We start from the raw sequence: 17,691 nt of genomic DNA, 5'->3' as shown, positions 1-17,691 counted from the left end.
AAAAGTTCTGTATTCGGGGCCAGCTCTGTGGCTTAGTAGGTTAGGCCTCTGCCTGCAGTGCTGGCATCCTACATGGGCACCAGTTCGGGTCCTGTCTGCTCCATTTCTGATCCAGCTCCCTGCTAATGTGCCTGGGAAAGCAGCAGAGGATGTCCTAGGGCCATGGGCCTCTGCACCCACGTAGGAGACCTGGAAGAAGCTCCTGGCTCTGGTTTGGCCCAGCTCCAGCCATTGGAACCATTTAGTGAGTGAACCAGCAGATGGAAGACCTTTCTATCTCTCCCTTTCAAATAAATAAGTCTTAAAAAAAATGGTGTGAGTTTTCTTTTGCCACAAATCATTCTTAAATTTCTGTCCAAATAGATGAATCTCCACTGTCCTGATGGTTGCTTTAGCAGAGGTTTGAATGCTGTTTCATTTTGACAGCATTCAGAGACGCCCATTTCTGTGGGCTGTGAGTGAGCTGGCTTCTTTCCTCTCGAATCTCCTGCTTTCGGTGACACCGAGGTTACACCTGGGCTGACTCTCAGTCGCTCAGAGGGCAGCTCCAGCCTCAAGGACTTCCTGGCCAAAAAGCCAGCAACAGAGAGAGGTAAAGATGGAAAAAATTTTTTACTCACTGAATGTTTAGTCAATCAAAGGATGCCTGGAAACTGTTGTGTGGTAGGAGGGCAATTCCAAAAGCTCATGGAAAGTGGAATTAAGGGAAGCTTTTTTTTTTCTGCAAATAAATTTTGAAATCTATGCATAGGTTTTTCCACAATATGCATTTTCATGAAGTTTTTTTAATATCCCTTGTATTTTCATTACAGCCTATAATTACACTGTCAAGTACTGCTGTGGGCATTATTTCCAAGGCATCCTCCTCAGAATGTTAACAAGTAATAAGCAAAACACAAAGAGCTCCATACTGACGTAAGCTTAATCATTGTTTAAGTTAAACAAGCTTTTTGGTTGACTCTCGGAATATTTAACAGGCATCAGGAATCTCCAAGAAGACGCTAGTATATACAACCACTCACATTCTATTTTGTAGAGCTGTTTGTTGGCTACAGCGCATTTGGGATTGAGTTAGAGATCTTAGATGTTAATAGGGATTTAACTGTATTCATGATCCCAGCATTGGCTAATAATTGGTTTCAGGACATAATGATCAAACTACATTCAGAAGTGAATATAAGAGTAATGGATGGTGTTTTAACTTCTGGTTTTGTGACCAATGCCATTTGCTATGTTCTGAACGTTTCTCCAAAATTCCCATGTTGAAACCCTAACCCCTACGTGATGGCGTCAGGAAGTGGGATCTTTGGGGATGTGATTAAGTTAGGAGGACACAGCCCTTATGAATGAGATTACTGTCCTCATAAAATGGCCCACAGGCACTTGCTTGTTCCTTCCATCACATGCAGACATAGACAGAAGGTACCTGTTCTGTGAATAGGGAGCCGCCCTCACGGGACATGGAATTGACAGGGTCCTTATCTTGGACTCCAGATTTTCAGAAATAAGTTCCTGTTGTTTATAAGCCATAAAGTTTATGGTGATTTTGTTATAGCATCCTATATAGGTTAAGACACTTTTGATGCAAGCCAATTAATATGTCATTCAAGAGAAAGGTATTTCACATTGTGGTTAACATGCCTCTTGGGATGCCTACATCCGATATCAGAGTGCCTGGGTTTGAGTCCCAGTGCCACTTCTGATTCCAGCTTCCTATTAATGCACACCCTAGCAGGTGATGGCTTAAGAACTTAGATCCCTATTATGCATGTGGGGGATCTGGATTGCCATCTGGGCTCATGCTTTTGACCTGGCCAAGATATGAATGTTGTAGGCATTTGGGAGTGAATCAGAAGATTCATCTGTCTATTTCTACCTTTCAAATACATGCAAATTTTTTTAATTTTAAAAAACATGGTATTCAGGAAATTAAATAGTTGTATGACTAAAAGCCTATACTCTAACCATGAGGAAAAAAAAATACTAAAGCTGGCCAAAGCCACGTGTACCTGACTTGTTTGTGTACATGTGGGTCACGTTGGCAAAACTGTGCTAATAAAGTATTGTCAAAATAAATTGGAAAAATCTAGGATCTCAGGACCATAAAAGGCCCTGAGATCACAATAAAATAATACATATAAAATAAGAAAAGAATATTTAAAGAAGACCCACATTAAAATGAAGCTGCAGAAGCTGGTGTTGTGGCATAGCAGGTAGAGCCACCACCTGCAGTTCTGGCATCCCAAATGAGCACTGATTCGAATCCCGGCTGCTCCACTTCTGATTCAGCTGTCTGCTAAGGCCTGGGAAAGCAGTAGAAGAAGACCCAAGTACTTGGGTCCCTGCACCCACATGGGAGACCCAGAAGAAGCTCCTGGCTCCTGGCTTCAGATTGGCGCAGCTCCAGCCCTTGTAGCCATATGGGGAGTGAACCAGCAGATGGAAGACCTCTCTCCTTATCTCTCTCTCTCTGCCTCTCTGTAATTCTGCCTTTCGAATAATTAAATCTTAAAAAAAAAAAGCTGAGAGTGGCAGAACCCCACTTTAATTGATTATGGAAAACCACAAATAGGCAGTCAATGGCGAACATGACACTCTAGAAGGGAGATGCTGCTGACCAAGCGGCTTTAAGAGCACTCCCTCTCCTCCTCTAGTCCCACCTGTACAGGAGGTTCCTATTTCTTGCTGCCATCCCCCTCCAGTTTTAGGGGCTCACTAACTCATCCCTGCAATTCTGGATTAAGTAATATATAAAGGCCTTTTGTCGGCCCCTTCTGATTCCTAAATGTCACAGATCCAAAGGAAAAAGGCAAAAAGCCAGTAACCACATAAGCACATATTAACAACTCCTCCACTGCCCCACATTCTCCTATTGTCCTGCACATCCCAGATGCTGTGTGCACCGAATGCCTTTCCTTGCTTTTACTCTGCAAACTTCCACTCATTAATCCTAATTCAAGTTTGGCTCTTTGCATCTCTTCTTGATCCCTTCTTGCCCCATTAGAGTGGATCATACCCTTCCTATACTTTAGATTAACTACTCCATCTTTAATACCGGATTACAATTATTCACCTGTTTGTCTGACTCCTCTCTGCAGAACAGAACTGAAAGCTGGGGACTATGGCCCAGCTATCTACCACTGTCCACTAGGACACTATGACTTCCACTAACGAGTTTATTTGTCTTGTAAGTATAGTTTATCTATGGTTCTAGATACTCCTCAAGGAAAACAGGGCTTCACAGGGCAGGCAGGATTAGTTGAAACTCACATTCTACTTGAAGGATATGATTGATCCAAACTATCTCATAATAAAAAATAATCAGATGCTTCTAGATTGAGACATGCAAAGATTAGGGTGAAATGCGTTGGACTGAGTGGCAGAAAAGGCTTCATGGAGGATGGGACATCTAAGCCAAGATCTCCAGGACAGGAGGGAGACAGTCACAGAAGCACCTAAGAGAAGAGCATCCCAGGTGGAATGAACAACATGCTGCTGAATGAAACTCCAGAGGATTCAAGAAGCAAAAACACATTAACTTGCAGAGAGAAGGCTTCCATTTCTTTTCTTTTTTTTTTTTTTTAATTTGAAAGGCAGAGTTTCAGAGACAGACAGAAAAATCAGAGTCAGAGATACAGATCTTCCATCTGTTGGTTCGCTGCCCAAATGGCCTCAATGGCTGAAACTGGGTCAATACAAAGCCAGGAGCTTCCTCTAAGTTTCCTATGTGGGTGCAAGGGCCCAAGCACTTGTGCCATCTCCTGCTGCATTCCCAGGCACATTAGCAAGGAGGTGAATCAGAAGTGTAACGGCTGGGACACGAACTGGCACCCATATGGGATTCCAGCTCTGCAGGCAGCAGCCTTACCTGCTACGCCACAGCGCTGACCCCGAAGGCTTCTATTTCTATAATAGGTACTATGGATATAGGAGTCATGGGCCTCCATGACATCCTAACTTCCCAAGCCTGGCATGTCCTTGCTGGGAACTCAACTAGGAGCCTCACTCATTCTCTGGCTGCACGCTTGCCTCCTATGAAGGGGACCACCTTACAGCCTTCTACTTGCAGACATCAGTGTGATCTCAAGCCGCTGTTCTCTCCCTGGGCTTGATGGATGGGGTTTCAGCATCACATACATAATTTTTACAGTTGTGCCTTTGTCATATCAAATATCATGCAACTTTCTCAAAATAACCTTTAGCCTCCACAAAGGAAAAAATCAACTTGTCTACACCAAGAGTGAGAAACGATATTTGCAAAATGCAAGAGGAGAACCAAAGCCCCCAAACATCTGTATAATCAGAATGACACATGTCTGTGGTACAGGGAAAGTGAACACAAGACAGACAGAGTGGAAGTGCTAAAGCCTGTTAGGCAGCTTGGCTCAACAACTTTCAGGATGTTTTACTGAGAATGGATGTGTCAGACCCTGGGCTTAATGTTGAAGAGTCAAGATGAGTAAGGTTTGTTCTAAAGGAGCTAACTGCACAATGTCAGAGGCAGAAATAAGGCCAATGTTGTATGGACCCATGGAGAGAACGTGTAAACAGAGCTCGGAAGCTGAGCAAAAAGAACTTGGAAAGTCTTCAGAGTCGGCAGTAAAGGTAGTTCTTAAAAAAATAAGTATTTCATCCAATTCGGTAAACAGAGGTAGGATACAAAGGTAGAATATATATTTAGGCAGGCAAAATGGTATAAAAGAACAAAGACTTTAAAAAAAAATCATTGTTTACTCCAAAAAGAGGGTGGGGCTTGATTAAGAAATGGGGAGGGAGGGTACGCCACCAATTCACCTGATTGCCAGTAACATGTTATTTCCAACTAAACATGAGTGGACATGTACTTACAGACATGTACCTACTTCCTGATGGGTGGAGAATATAAAAAGTGAAAGCGTAGCATAGAAGGATACATGTATCTACTTCTGATACAGCCTTAGAATGAGTACTGAGAAGGCACTCTATCTCTTTTTTCAAAAGTTAAAGAAAAATTAAGTCTGGGTGTATTGGAACAGTTTGACAAATGGCAAAGATGTAATGTAACAGGTTTTATATCCTCAGTGCCATGGTAATGAGTTGGACTAAAATGATCATTCCAGTTCTGCAGTTGTTGCTGGCAACATTGAAGAGATTCAAGCAATTTCCCTCGAGGCCTTCCAGGCATAAATGACACTCATGGGGTCTATTCATACCACATGTCTGCTATGAAAATCATATAATAAATCCACTATAGAAACACAAGGTTCCCTAAAGCCAATTTATTCTTGTTATGTCACCTATTTTGGAGGTGTTACTAGTCTCTTGGTGGCAGAATCCTCATCTTGGCAAACCATGAGAGTTAATGAAGTGTGAAAGGCAGAGAAAGAAGTTGACATTTTATAAAAGTAATTTTAATTCTAGTACAACTTTTGATTTCTGATTCTTCTCACAAAGAATTCCCCTCTTCTCTGTCTACTCCATAATCCCTTATGTTGTTTGTAGTAAAACAGGTTGGTTTGTTAATGGATATGACCAGACAGTTGCTAACACTTCACATGGGGATTCCAGGACACACCGTGTTTTGGTTCTGAAATGGAAATATTAGAAGAGGCCCTTCTGGAGTAAAGGAATAGAGAAGACAACATAGGTTGGGTGGATTGGAGGGAAGATGACAGAGTCAACAAGGCCGCTGAGAGCACCATTTCCCTGTCAGACAAATCTACCCATGTAGGACATAACTCTGGCAAACGCTGCTCGTTCTGAGAGTGAGCCACGATCCTTAAACCAAGGCAGCTTTTCTCAGGTTTAGCTTGACCAGAAATACCACATTTCCTTTTTTTTGAGAAAGCTGTTACACTATCGCTCAGCACCAAATTTTATCAAACTTAAGGAAGCTGTGATACTGTGGCTCCTACTTGTAATTAGTGTGTCAATCATGCTGGACTGCAGTTGGGCAGTCTCCTTGGTAGAAAGGACAAGTGCTTCACTCTGTCATACAGTACGGATGGACCAGATTCTAGTCATGCATTCACACTTACAATGGGGCTACTGAAAGCAGCCTGTCTGGAATGAGGCATTTCACTGTCTCCTTCTCGGCTTCCTAGAGCACAAGAGCTTCCGGCAAGATGATTGGAGGGTTTGTTTCCCAAAGGCCCATTATGAGCTGTCCTGCAGCTGTGGGCTCTCTTTTTCACCATATTGCTGAGGGAGTTGCTGAGGTTGTCTGTGAAATCTTCATCTTCAGAGATGGCTTCCTGGTAAGACTCTAATCTCTTGGCTGAGGAAGAAAAATCACACCGGGTTACCACCTGAGAAGAGCCACTTGCGATCTGAGTTAGATGGCTACGGACACAGTTGTTTCACATCATCTTGCCTTTCAAGCCTGGTCTCCAACTCCTGCACCCCCTCCCTGCCCCACTCAGTTAATGAACTTACCTTGTACCTCATGGAGAAAAGTAGAAGCCATCAGCCATGAACTACCTTCTTTTTCTGTCATCAAATCTGTCCTCCATCTGTATCTGTATTCATGACTCTGCTTTTCCTCTTACTACTATGAATAAAGCACCTATTTTGTTTCAAAGGCCAAATCCTCCACTTGTGATCTGGATCCCACCCTCTGGATTCCTCTTTCATTTGCAGCAGTCTCTCCTCAACAAATTTCATGACTTTCTGTCCCCATCTGTCCAGTGACATTGCTCTTGTTATAGTCACACATGTGTTTTCTGCTTTCAAATCTGATGATTACGTCTTCTCCTATCATAGGTGAATGTTCAATAATACTCAGAAGAGCTGACCATTCTTTCTTCCTTGACATGACTCTTTTGGTTTCTCTGACCCTACATTTTTTAAAAATTTTTTAAAAGATTTATTTATTTGAAAGACAGAGTTACAGAGAGAAAGGAGAGGCAGAGAGAGAGAGAGAGGTCTTCCATCCTCTGATTCACTCCCCAGATGGCTGCAATGGCTAGAGCTGTGCTGATCCGAAGCCAGGAGCCTTCTCCAAGTCTTCAACGTGGGTGCAGGGGCCCAAGGGCTTAGAGCCATCCTGCATTGCTATCCCAGGCCATGGCAGAGAGCTGGATTGGAAGAGGAGCAGCCGGGACCAGAACCTGTGCCCATATGGGATGTCAGTGCTTCAGGCCAGGGTGTTAACCCACTGCGCCACAGCACCGGCCCCATCTCTGGCCCTACATTTAACCCATTTTTCCCTTCTACTTCATTGACTGTCCCTTTTTAGTTCCTCATGCTATCCCTTAGTGGCAGGTGCTCCTTCCCTTTTCCATCTATGCATTCTTCCTTCGTGAGTCCCATCTTTGAAATACAAACTCTGTGTACATTACCTATAAACCTATACCTCCAACTATGGCCGATCATTGAAATCCAGACTCATGTAAGTAACCCTCTTCTTGATACCTCCACTTGGATATCTGCAAGGCTCTTCCAGCACACATCACACCCTTACCTCCCTCAAGTCTCTTACCATGTCCCCTTGCCCCTTTGCAATCTATTCCTCAAATAATAGCTAAAGTGATCTTCCTAAAAGATAAAATAGGATATTTTCCTGTACGGAACTTTCCAGGGTTTTCACAAATCAATCAGAAGAAAATCTTAACTACTTATTCCGGCTTGCACAATTCCAGTTGGTCGGAACAGAGCTCCCTTCCCTTATTATCCTTCCTTCTCCCATTCCCTCTGAAATTCACTCTGGGGACCTCCTGTTTTTATTTTGAAAACTGACAAGCTCACTCCAATAAGGGCCTTCGTGCTACTTCCAATGTCTCACTGGGAAGCTTTCGTCTCTGAACTTCAAGACTATATAAATCAGAATTAGGCTTTAATGTTCTACTTAGGTCTTGCTGAACCATCCAATCTAAAGCAGTCACCCAATCAATCTCTATCTTACCACTATATTGCAACTCTCTGCAAAGTACATATAACTAGTTATTATTCCTGTGACTACTATCTTCATAGAAGCTCTATGAGAGCAGGAGCCTTGTCTGTTATTCTATCAAGGTCTGAAATAGAGTAGACAGTCAAATAGGTGCTTGTTGGATTGCTTTCTGTCTCCAAGTCTACCTATGAACAAAGTACGATGTTAGGAAAGTTGTTTTATAAAATGAAGAATGTTTTCACATTATTATGACAATTTTTGTCTTTTTTTTTAAGGATAAGATGAGGCTAAAAGATATGGTAAACCTTAGGCCTAAGGTCAGCTGCTCAAGAGAATAGTTGGATTTCAGCCAATCATTTGCCCTTTCATGGCCTCTGTTTTCAGAATGAGACATTGCAGAATGAACAATTTGGGCTCAATGATTTCAACATCTTTTTCAGTTCTGCAAGTCACATAGTATTCTCTACGTACAATACAGAATGTTTTCTTATATGACCTTTCAGTTTCAAAAACCAGTCTAAACACTGTGTCCCAAAGATTCTGACCTCCACAATTCTCACCTGAACCCTTGCTTGGAATATCCCTTCTTGGCCTGTTTTCAAAAATCTGGAACATCTTTAAAGGCTTGGTTCAAATGCCAGCTCCCCAAGGAAGGCTTCTGTAACTGTACCAGTTCTCCTCCATACCTCTCATTTGGACATTTATAACTTCCATATGCCAAAATTAATAGGTACTAGGCATTTTCCTCATTTAATCATTACAACAGTGTTTTCAGTAGGTACTGTTAACGTTTTCACTGTAGCAATAAATGGAAGTTATTTGCCTGGTTTCACAAAGTTGTCCTAAAAACCAATTTTATTAGCCTCCAAACGCAGTCCCCTGAATCCTCATCTATACTACATATAAGGATAGCCAAATGCACTAATAGGGTGTATTCTAACAATTTACAGATTCAATACAATATTAATCAAAATACCAACGACATTCTTCCAGACATAGAAAAAAAGCTGAAATTCATATGGAAAGACAGGAGACCCCGAATAACTCGAGCAATCTTATACAACAAAAACAAAGCCAAGGGTCGATGCAGTGGTGTAGCGGGTAAAGCCGGTGCCTGCAGTGCCGGCATCCTATATGGACACAGCTGCTCTACTTCCCATCCAACTCTCTGCTATGGCCTGGGAAAGCAGTAGAAGATGACCCAAGTCCTTGGGCCCCTGCACCTTCATGGGAGATCCAGAAGAAGCTCCTGGCTCCTGGCTTTGGATTGGCCCAGCTCCAGCCATTGTGGCCAATTGGGGAGTGAACCAGCAGATGGAAGACCTTTCTCTCTCTCTGACGCTCTTTCTCTGTGTAACTCTTTCAAATAAATAAATCTTAAAAAGAAAAAAAAAGCCAGAGGCATCATAATACCAGATTTCAAGATATACTACAGGGCAGTTATAATCAAGAGCCTGGTACTGGTACAAAAACAAATGCATAGACCAATGGAACAGAATAGAAATGCCAGAGGCCGGTGCAGTGGCTCAATAGGCTAATCCTCCACCTTGCGGCGCCGGCACACCGGGTTCTAGTCCCGGTTGGGGCGCCGGATTCTGTCCCGGTTGCCCCTCTTCCAGGCCAGCTCTCTGCTATGGCCAGGAAGTGCAGTGGAGGATGGCCCAGGTGCTTGGGCCCTGCACCCCATGGGAGACCAGGAAAAGCACCTGGATCCTGGCTCCTGCCATTGGATCAGCGCGGTGCACCGGCTGCAGCGGCGGCCATTAGAGGGTGAACCAACGGCAAAGGAAGACCTTTCTCTCTCTGTCTCTCTCTCACTGTCCACTCTGCCTGTCAAAAAAAAAAAAAAAAAAAAAAGAAATGCCAGAAATTAACCCATGAATCAACAACCAAGTTATTTTTGACAAAGGAGCCAAAATCAATCCCTGGAGCAAGAACAGTCTTTTCAACAAATGGTTCTGGGAAAACTGGGTCTCTGAAGTATGAAGCAAGATCCCTACCTTCCACCTCACACAAAAATCCACCTAAATCCATGACCCAATGCCATCAAATTATTAGAAAACATGGGGGAAACCTTGCAAGACATTGGCATGGGTGAAGAGTTCTTAGAAAATATCCCAGAGGCACAGGCAATGAAATCCAAAACTGACAAATGGGATTACATCAAATGGAGAAGCTTCTGCACTGAAAAAGCTCAGCAAAGTGAAGAGGCAACCGACAGAATGGGAGAAATTATTTGCAAACTATGCAACTGATAAAGGATTAATAGCCAGAATATATAAAGAGCTCAAAAACTCAACAATAACAAAACAAGTCAGTTAAAAAATGGGCAAAGGGCCTAAACAGGCATTTTTCAAAAGAGGAAATCCAAATGGCCAACAGACACATGAAACAATGCTCAGGATCACTAGATGTCAAGAAAATGCAGATCAAAACCACAATAAGGTTCCACCTCACCCCAGTTAGAATGGCTTTCGTACAGAAATCAACAAACAACAAATGCTGGCAAAGATGTGGGGAAAAAGGAAACCTAAGCCACTGTTAGTGGGAATGTAAACTGGTATAGCCTCTGTGGAATACACTATGGAGATACCTCAGAAATCTGAATACAGACCTACCATATGACCCAGCCATCCCACTCCTGGGAATTTACCCAAGGGAAATGAAATCATCATATCAAATCAGCATTATCTGTACCCCAGTGTTTATAATAGTTCAATTCACAATAGCAAAAAGATATGGAATCAACCCAAATGTTCATCAACTGAAGACTGGATAAAGAAATTATGGTATATGTACACCATGGAATACTACACAGCAGAAAAAAATGAAATTCTGTCATTTGCAACAAAATGGATGCAACTAGAAAACATTATACTTAGTGAAATAAGCCAGTCCTAAAATGAAATGTACCTTATGTTCTCCCTGATCTGTAGCAGATCAGGTGCTAACAGAGCACCTAAAAAGAAATCTATAGAAGTGAAATTGACATTTTGAGATGCAAAGTCTTTGAACAGCCCTTGTTGCAACTGTTGAGGGACAGCTTTTTTTTTTTTTTCATACTATTTGTTGAACTCTTTACTTACTATGGAGTTAATCTTATATGTATAAAGTTCATTGAAAATATATCTTGGTAAAAAATAAGGATGGGAATAGGAGAGGGAAGAGGTAGGAAGGAGGGAGTGCAGGTAGGGTGGGAAGAATCACTATGTTCCTACAGTTATATTTTTGAAATGCATGAAGTTTGTATACCTTAAATAAAAGGTTTCTGGGTAAAAAAATAATCAGCCTCCTCTCTTTGATTTCAATGAGTCCATGTCCTATAGTTAATAAATATTTGTTAAAAGAAAAAGTAAGATATGGGGATAAAATATCCCTAAGATCGAGGGAAAGTTGTGGGATAAAGACTTAACATTTATAGAGGTCTTCCTTTTATTAAGCATCTGGCAAGGTTGTCTGTGTGTGTGTCTGTGTGTATGTGTATATATATATTTTGAATTAAAATAATGAGTAGTAATACCACTGTTGTATTCTTCAGCTGTAGGGACTAAGACTCAAAGAGATTAAGTATTTTAACCATGGCTAAATAGCAACCTGGAGGTAGAGCTGGGATTTGAATTTAGGTCTTCCTGATTCCAGAACCAGTTTGTATACCAAGTAATAGCTCCTTGGCGATGTTGTATGTGGAATAGGTTGGCTCAGAAATTCTCAACACAAAGTGACTTTGTATACCAGAGGAATTCTGGCACAGCTGTAGACAATTTGGTTATTATAACTTGGGGTGGGATGCTATTGGCATTCAGTGGACAGAGGCTAAAGACATTTCTAAACATCATATAATGCACAGGACAGCTCCACATGACAAAATATCAAAATATCAGTAATGCAAAGTTGATAATCCTTGTGTAGCACTAGAAATTTATTGAGATGCAATACTATTTTAAAAATACATAGGGTACTTCAAAATCCATATGAACATGAGGGCTATGCCTCATGATCACAGCCATCACTGGGGAAATCAGACATCATGCAACTATGTGATTAATAACATGCTAAGTAGCTCAAATATTATTGTATAACAGACTTCTCAATAAGTAGAACTGTTAAGAGTAGAATAAAAAAGATATGGAGTGATTTCACCTTTAATTGTTTGATTCAAAGCTATGAGAAAAAAAGACCAATAAAATTACAATGCAATTCAAAAAAACAAAGTTACTGGAGCTATATGTCCAGGCCCAGAGAAAATTCTACAAAAATTGGATATGAGAAGCAAAGGTTTATTACCACATTGAGAAGTAAAATGTATCCAAAGTGTTATAAAGACTTCTAATACTTCTCTTAAAGTAGGTTGTAATTAGTTCCACAAATGCCTCAAAGTGAGTCAGGAATTCTGCCTTCTGACTCATAAGAGAAAACGTAGAAAGTCTGTAATCCTTCACTTTTTCCAAGGGAAGATACTGGATTAGGTTTAAATTACTCAATTTCTCCTCCTGATTTAATTCCTCATTTGTCTTCTCTATTCATTTTCCTCTTCAAGTACCCAATAAACTATTTATGACTGGTCACTTGAGTTGACTTAATATTCAAAAGAAGTAGACGTGTGTCCGTGAAACAGGAAGTTCATCACACTTTTCAGTGTGCCCTCCAAAGGGTTGAAACCAAGGGTGAACAGCACACTCTGCTGAGCTTTTTCAACTGTATCGTATATACATCCTCCAGCAAGTCTTTCACTGTGAACTAATCTCCCAAACATTGCCAGCATTCCAACTTTCACCTGCTAGTGAACAACCCACTCAGCTACGCTTCTTCTATCCATAGCATTCAGATGTCACTAACAAGCAAACCTCTTGTTCTAAACTAATTCCTCATACATGTCCAGTATTCTAAAAATGTCCAAATCTTGACTGATTGATGCCACACTTTAATCAGTGCCAAATTCCACCAGCAAAATTGAGTGCTTGGAAATCAAAATATGCAATAAGAGCACCAACTTTAACCTTGCAACAATTGATATGATCATTCTATGTTTAAATGTCTGCCTCCCACATCAGACTATGAGTTCCTTAAGAGACAGGGCTATTTCTTATTAAAATAACAGCAGCTAGTATCACAACTTCTTTCTGTGTCATGTTCTGTTCTATGTGCCTTTACATGAATTATCTTCTCTCATCCATTTAATCATCCAAATATGTAGATACATTCTATGATCCTTTTTATTGGGGCACAAAGAAGTTAGATAACTTGGGGCTGGCGCTGTGGCACAGCACGTTAAAGCCCTGGCCTGAAGCGCCGGCATCCCATATGGGTGCCGGTTCCAGTCCCAGCTGCTCCTTTTCCCATCCAGCTCTTTGCTATGGCCTGAGATAGCAGTGGAAGATGGCTCAAGTCCTTGGGCCCCTGCACCCATGTGGGAGACCTGGAGGAAGCTCCTGGCTCCTGGATTTGGATTGGTGCATTTCCGGCCGTTGCGGCCATCTGGGGAGTGAATTAGCGGTAGGAAGACCTCTCTCAGTGTCTTTAACTCTCTCTGTAACTCTTTCAAATAAATAAAATAAAATCTTAAAAAAAAAAGAAGTTAGATAACTTGCTAGGGGGTCTCACAGCTTGTAGGTAGTGGAAATCAGATTCAGATTGAAGAGGTCTGATTACAAGTTTTTTGGAAAGTACTCAATGCTGCTTCCATGTATTTCAGATTCACAAAAATGCATCAGATACTCTATAGATTAAGGGACTACAAACTGAGAAACATCCTGAAATCATACCCCTCAAAACTGTTAAGATAATCAAGAAAGAAAAAAGGTCTGAGAAATCACTAAGTTTAGAGAAGTATAAATGATGACTGATATATGGTATCTTGGATGTGACCCTATAACAGAAAAAGAATGTTCCGTAAAAATAACAAGGTAATTCTAATAAAGTATGGATTTCAGTTGATTATGTATTAATATCGGTTCATTACTTTTCACATACGTATCATGATGGCCATTAACAACAGGAGAATCATTTATGTACACTGGAATCCTCTATGACAGCTTTCTAGTTTTTCTGTTAAGTCTAAAGCATTTCCAAAATAAAGTTTATTTTTAAAAACAGGTGTTCCCTTTCCGCTGTCATATGACACGGTGCTTAAAAAATAACATGCATTCTAATTGCCTGGGAGCTCTGTAAAATGCGGACCTCATTTGAAGCTCTGAACAGAGACCTGAGATTGTGCATTTCCAATATGCGCCCTGGCGTTGCTGACGGACCACACTTTAAGCTGCAATACTTTAAAACGTGGAACGGCGCTGTCAGACATGCTCGGCTTCACAGCGCATATGCAAGGGGTTATTTTCAAGCAGCAATATTCTCCTGAAAGTATCTCCTAGCCAACAGTTTCACTAGAAACCCTGAAGGAATGGCCATTAAAACAGATACATTGTAAAACAGTTTTCATTTCAGTGAAAATAAATGTCATTGGGTTTAGTTATAGAAAGAATTGGTCCAGACCATTACCCCACCCCCACTGAGTGTGTGTGTGCCCATGTGCATAGGCTTGGTTTTAAACCACAGGAATAAAAAAAATACCAGAAGCTCTGTATGTGTCTATGCTTAGGCAAAGGCCACACTTTTGAGAGGAAGCACAACAATCTACGATTCCCAAAGAGGTATCTTATCAATTACAGTTCAGCATTTGATTCCTTATCATTGGTGTCTTCTTGCATGAGAGGCATGGAAGAGAATTACTCACTTGGATAGGAACGTGTATGTTCAGGGACTAGGGTGGAAGAAGGCTCTTGTTTACTTTTTAAAATATTATTAAAAAAATTAAATTACATAAAAACAAAAACATGCAACACTTCCCATCATATATTTTAAGAAGCATTTATTCTTGAAAATAGGGATTTGTGGTCAAAATATTCTGGAAATCACTAACCTCATAAACGTTATACACAGGTTTATTTATAGTGTTGCTTATCTCATCAAATGACCATTGACTACCTAAACTAATGGTGGATTAGTGACATAAATTATGGAAATTCTTAAAATGCAATACAACAAAACCAAAACTAACCAGAAAAAAAAGAGAGAAGACCCAAATCAATAAAATCAGAGATGAAAAAGCAAATGTAACAGACACCACAGAAATAAAAAGAATCATCAGGAATTACTACAAAAGAGCTGTATGCCAAAAAATTGAGAAACCTATATGAAATGGATAGATTCCTGGACACATACAATCTACCAAAATTGAGTCCTGAAGACACAGAAAACCTAAACAGACCAGTAACAAAGACAGAAATTGAATCAGTAATAAGCACCCTCCCCATAAAGAAAAGCTCAGGGCCAGATGGCTTCACTGTTGAATTCTACCAAATTTTTAAAGAACTAATTTCAATTCCTTTCAAACTATTCATAAGAGATAAGGAGAGAATCCTCTCAAACTCCATCTATGAGGCCAGCATTACCTTAATTCCAAAACAAGAACAAGATATACGAAAAAGTACAAATATCCTTGGACACAGATGCAAAAATCCTCAGCAAACTACTACTAGATAATTGAATCCAACAACACATCAAAAAGATCAAACTGGACCAAGTGAGATTTATACCTGGAGTGTAGGGATGGTTCAACATACACAATGAAATAACCATGATACATTACCTTAACAAACTGAAGAACAAAAATCATGATTAGCTCAATGATGCTTCCATGATAAAACCTAGAACAAATCTAAAAGGAACATACCTCAACACGATCAAGGCAATATAGGACACAACTACTGTCACCATCATATTGAATGGGGAAAAGACGGACACATTTCCACTTAGATCCAAAGCAAGACAAGGATGCCCACTCTCACCAATACTAGTGAATATAGTTCTGGAAGTTATAGCCAGAGTCATTAGATAAGAAAAAGAAATCAAAGAGATACAAATTGGAAAGGAGGAAGTCAAATTATCCCTGTTTACAGATGTTGTGATCCTATACAAAGGAGAACCAAAAGACTCAACTTACTGGAATTCATGAGTTAGCAAAGTTGCAGGATGTAAAATCAACACACAAAAATCAACAATCACAATGCCATTGCTGAGAAAGAACTTGTAAGATCAGTCATATTCACAATAGCTACAAAAATAAATAACTTGGGATAAATTTAACCAAAGATATGAAACATCAATACAATAAAAATTATAAAACATTATGAAATAGAAGAAAAAAAAAACAAAAAAATCTTCCATTTTCATGGATTGGAAGAATATCAATAAAATGTCCATACTACCCAATGCAATTTACAGATTCAATACAATCTCAACCAAAATACCATGGATATTATTCTCAGATCTAGAAAACAACCCTAAAATTCATACAGAAATACAAGAGACCCAGAATAGCCAAGGAAATATTAAATAATAAATCAAATAAATAAATAATCAAATAAATTAAATAAATAAATAATAAATCATGATAACAGATTTCAAGACATATGACAGGGCAGTTATAATCAAAAAAGCCTGGTACTGGCACAAATATAGACATTTAGATGAATGGAACAGATTAAAGATCCCAGAAATTAATCCATACATCTATAACCAATTAATCTTTGACAAATGAGCTAAAACCAATCTCTAAAGAAAGGACAGTCTCTTCAACAAAATGGTGCCGGGAAAATTGGTTTCCATGGGCAGAATTATGAAATATGAAGTCCCTTTTTAACACCCTATACAAAAATCAATTCACTATGGATCAAGGATCTAAACCTAGGACCTGAAACCATCAAATTACTAGAGGAAAACATAGGGGAAGAGCTGCAAGACATTGGCATGGGCAGGGACTTCTTAGATAAGACCCAGAAGCATAGGCAATAAAGGCAAAAATAGACAAATTGGATTACATCAACATAGAAGCTTCTGCACAGCAAAGGAAACAACAAAGCGAAGAGGCTACTGACAGAATGGGAAAAAATGTTTGCAAACTATACATCACATCTGATAAAGGATGTGGTGCAGCAGCTTTAACGCCCTAACCTGAAGTGCAGCATCCCATATGGGTGCCAATTCGAGACCCGGCTGCTCCACTTCCAATTCAGCTCTCTGCTATGGCCTGAGAAAGCAGTAGAAGATGGCCCAAGTCCTTCAGCCCCTGCACCCACGTGGGAGACCTGGAAGAAGCTCCTGGCTCCTGGTTTCAGACTGACACAGCTCCAGCCGTTGCAGCCAATAACTGGGGAGTGAACCAGCAAGACCTATCTCTCTCTCTCTCCTCTCTCTCTCTCTGTGTGTGTGTATGTGTGTGTGTATGTAACTCTGACTTTCAAATAAATAAATCTTTTTTTTTTTTAAAAAAAAGCATAACTTCATTCCATTAGAGTTAAAGGGAAAGCAGGCATTTTTATCTGGGTTGTTGGAATGGATATTAGCAAGGTATTTTGGAAGTAAAGTGTATCTTTTAAAAACAATAGGGGCCGACGCTGTGGTGTAGCAGGGTAAACCTACACCCATGGCACCAGCATCCCACATCGGTGCCGGTTCGAGTATTGGCTGTTCCACTTCCAATGTAGCTCCCTGCTAATGGTCTGAGAAAACAGTGGAAGATAGCCCAAGTACTTGGGCCCCTGCAGCCATGTGGGAGACCTGGAAGAAGCTCCTGGTTCCTGGCTTTGAATCGGCCCACTTCTGGCCATTGTAGCCAAATGGGGAGTGAACCAGAGAATGGAGGACCTCTCTGTGTCTCCCTCTAACACTGCCTCTCAAACAAATAAATTAAAAAAAAAAAAAAAACAACATACAAATGTATATTACAAAGATGCACATTACATGATGAATTTTATTTATCTGTC

At 40.4% G+C, this 17,691-nt stretch overlaps 1 protein-coding gene across 6 annotated transcripts in view; it reads right to left on the bottom strand.

Annotated features, from left to right (window-relative positions):
• Positions 1 to 17,691, bottom strand: part of ATP10D (ATPase phospholipid transporting 10D (putative)) — a 113,027-nt gene that overhangs the window by 44,360 nt on the left and 50,976 nt on the right. For all 6 annotated transcript variants that reach the window (XR_016228876.1, XR_016228877.1, XM_089325375.1 and 3 more), the window contains one exon: positions 6,018 to 6,256. Coding sequence is in view for 4 of the 6 variants with exons in the window: in XM_089325375.1 (XP_089181501.1) it covers positions 6,018 to 6,256 (239 nt within the window). In the remaining 2 variants the exon portion in view is untranslated. The remainder of the gene's footprint in view (positions 1 to 6,017; positions 6,257 to 17,691) is intronic.

Source organism: Oryctolagus cuniculus, chromosome 2 (assembly GCF_051225735.1).
Source record: "Oryctolagus cuniculus isolate XC-2025 breed Fujian yellow rabbit chromosome 2, ASM5122573v1, whole genome shotgun sequence".
In the NCBI taxonomy this organism is placed as follows: Eukaryota; Metazoa; Chordata; class Mammalia; order Lagomorpha; family Leporidae; genus Oryctolagus; species Oryctolagus cuniculus.
Note: the sequence above shows the minus strand (reverse complement) of the source record. Positions and strands in the feature narration are given on the sequence as shown.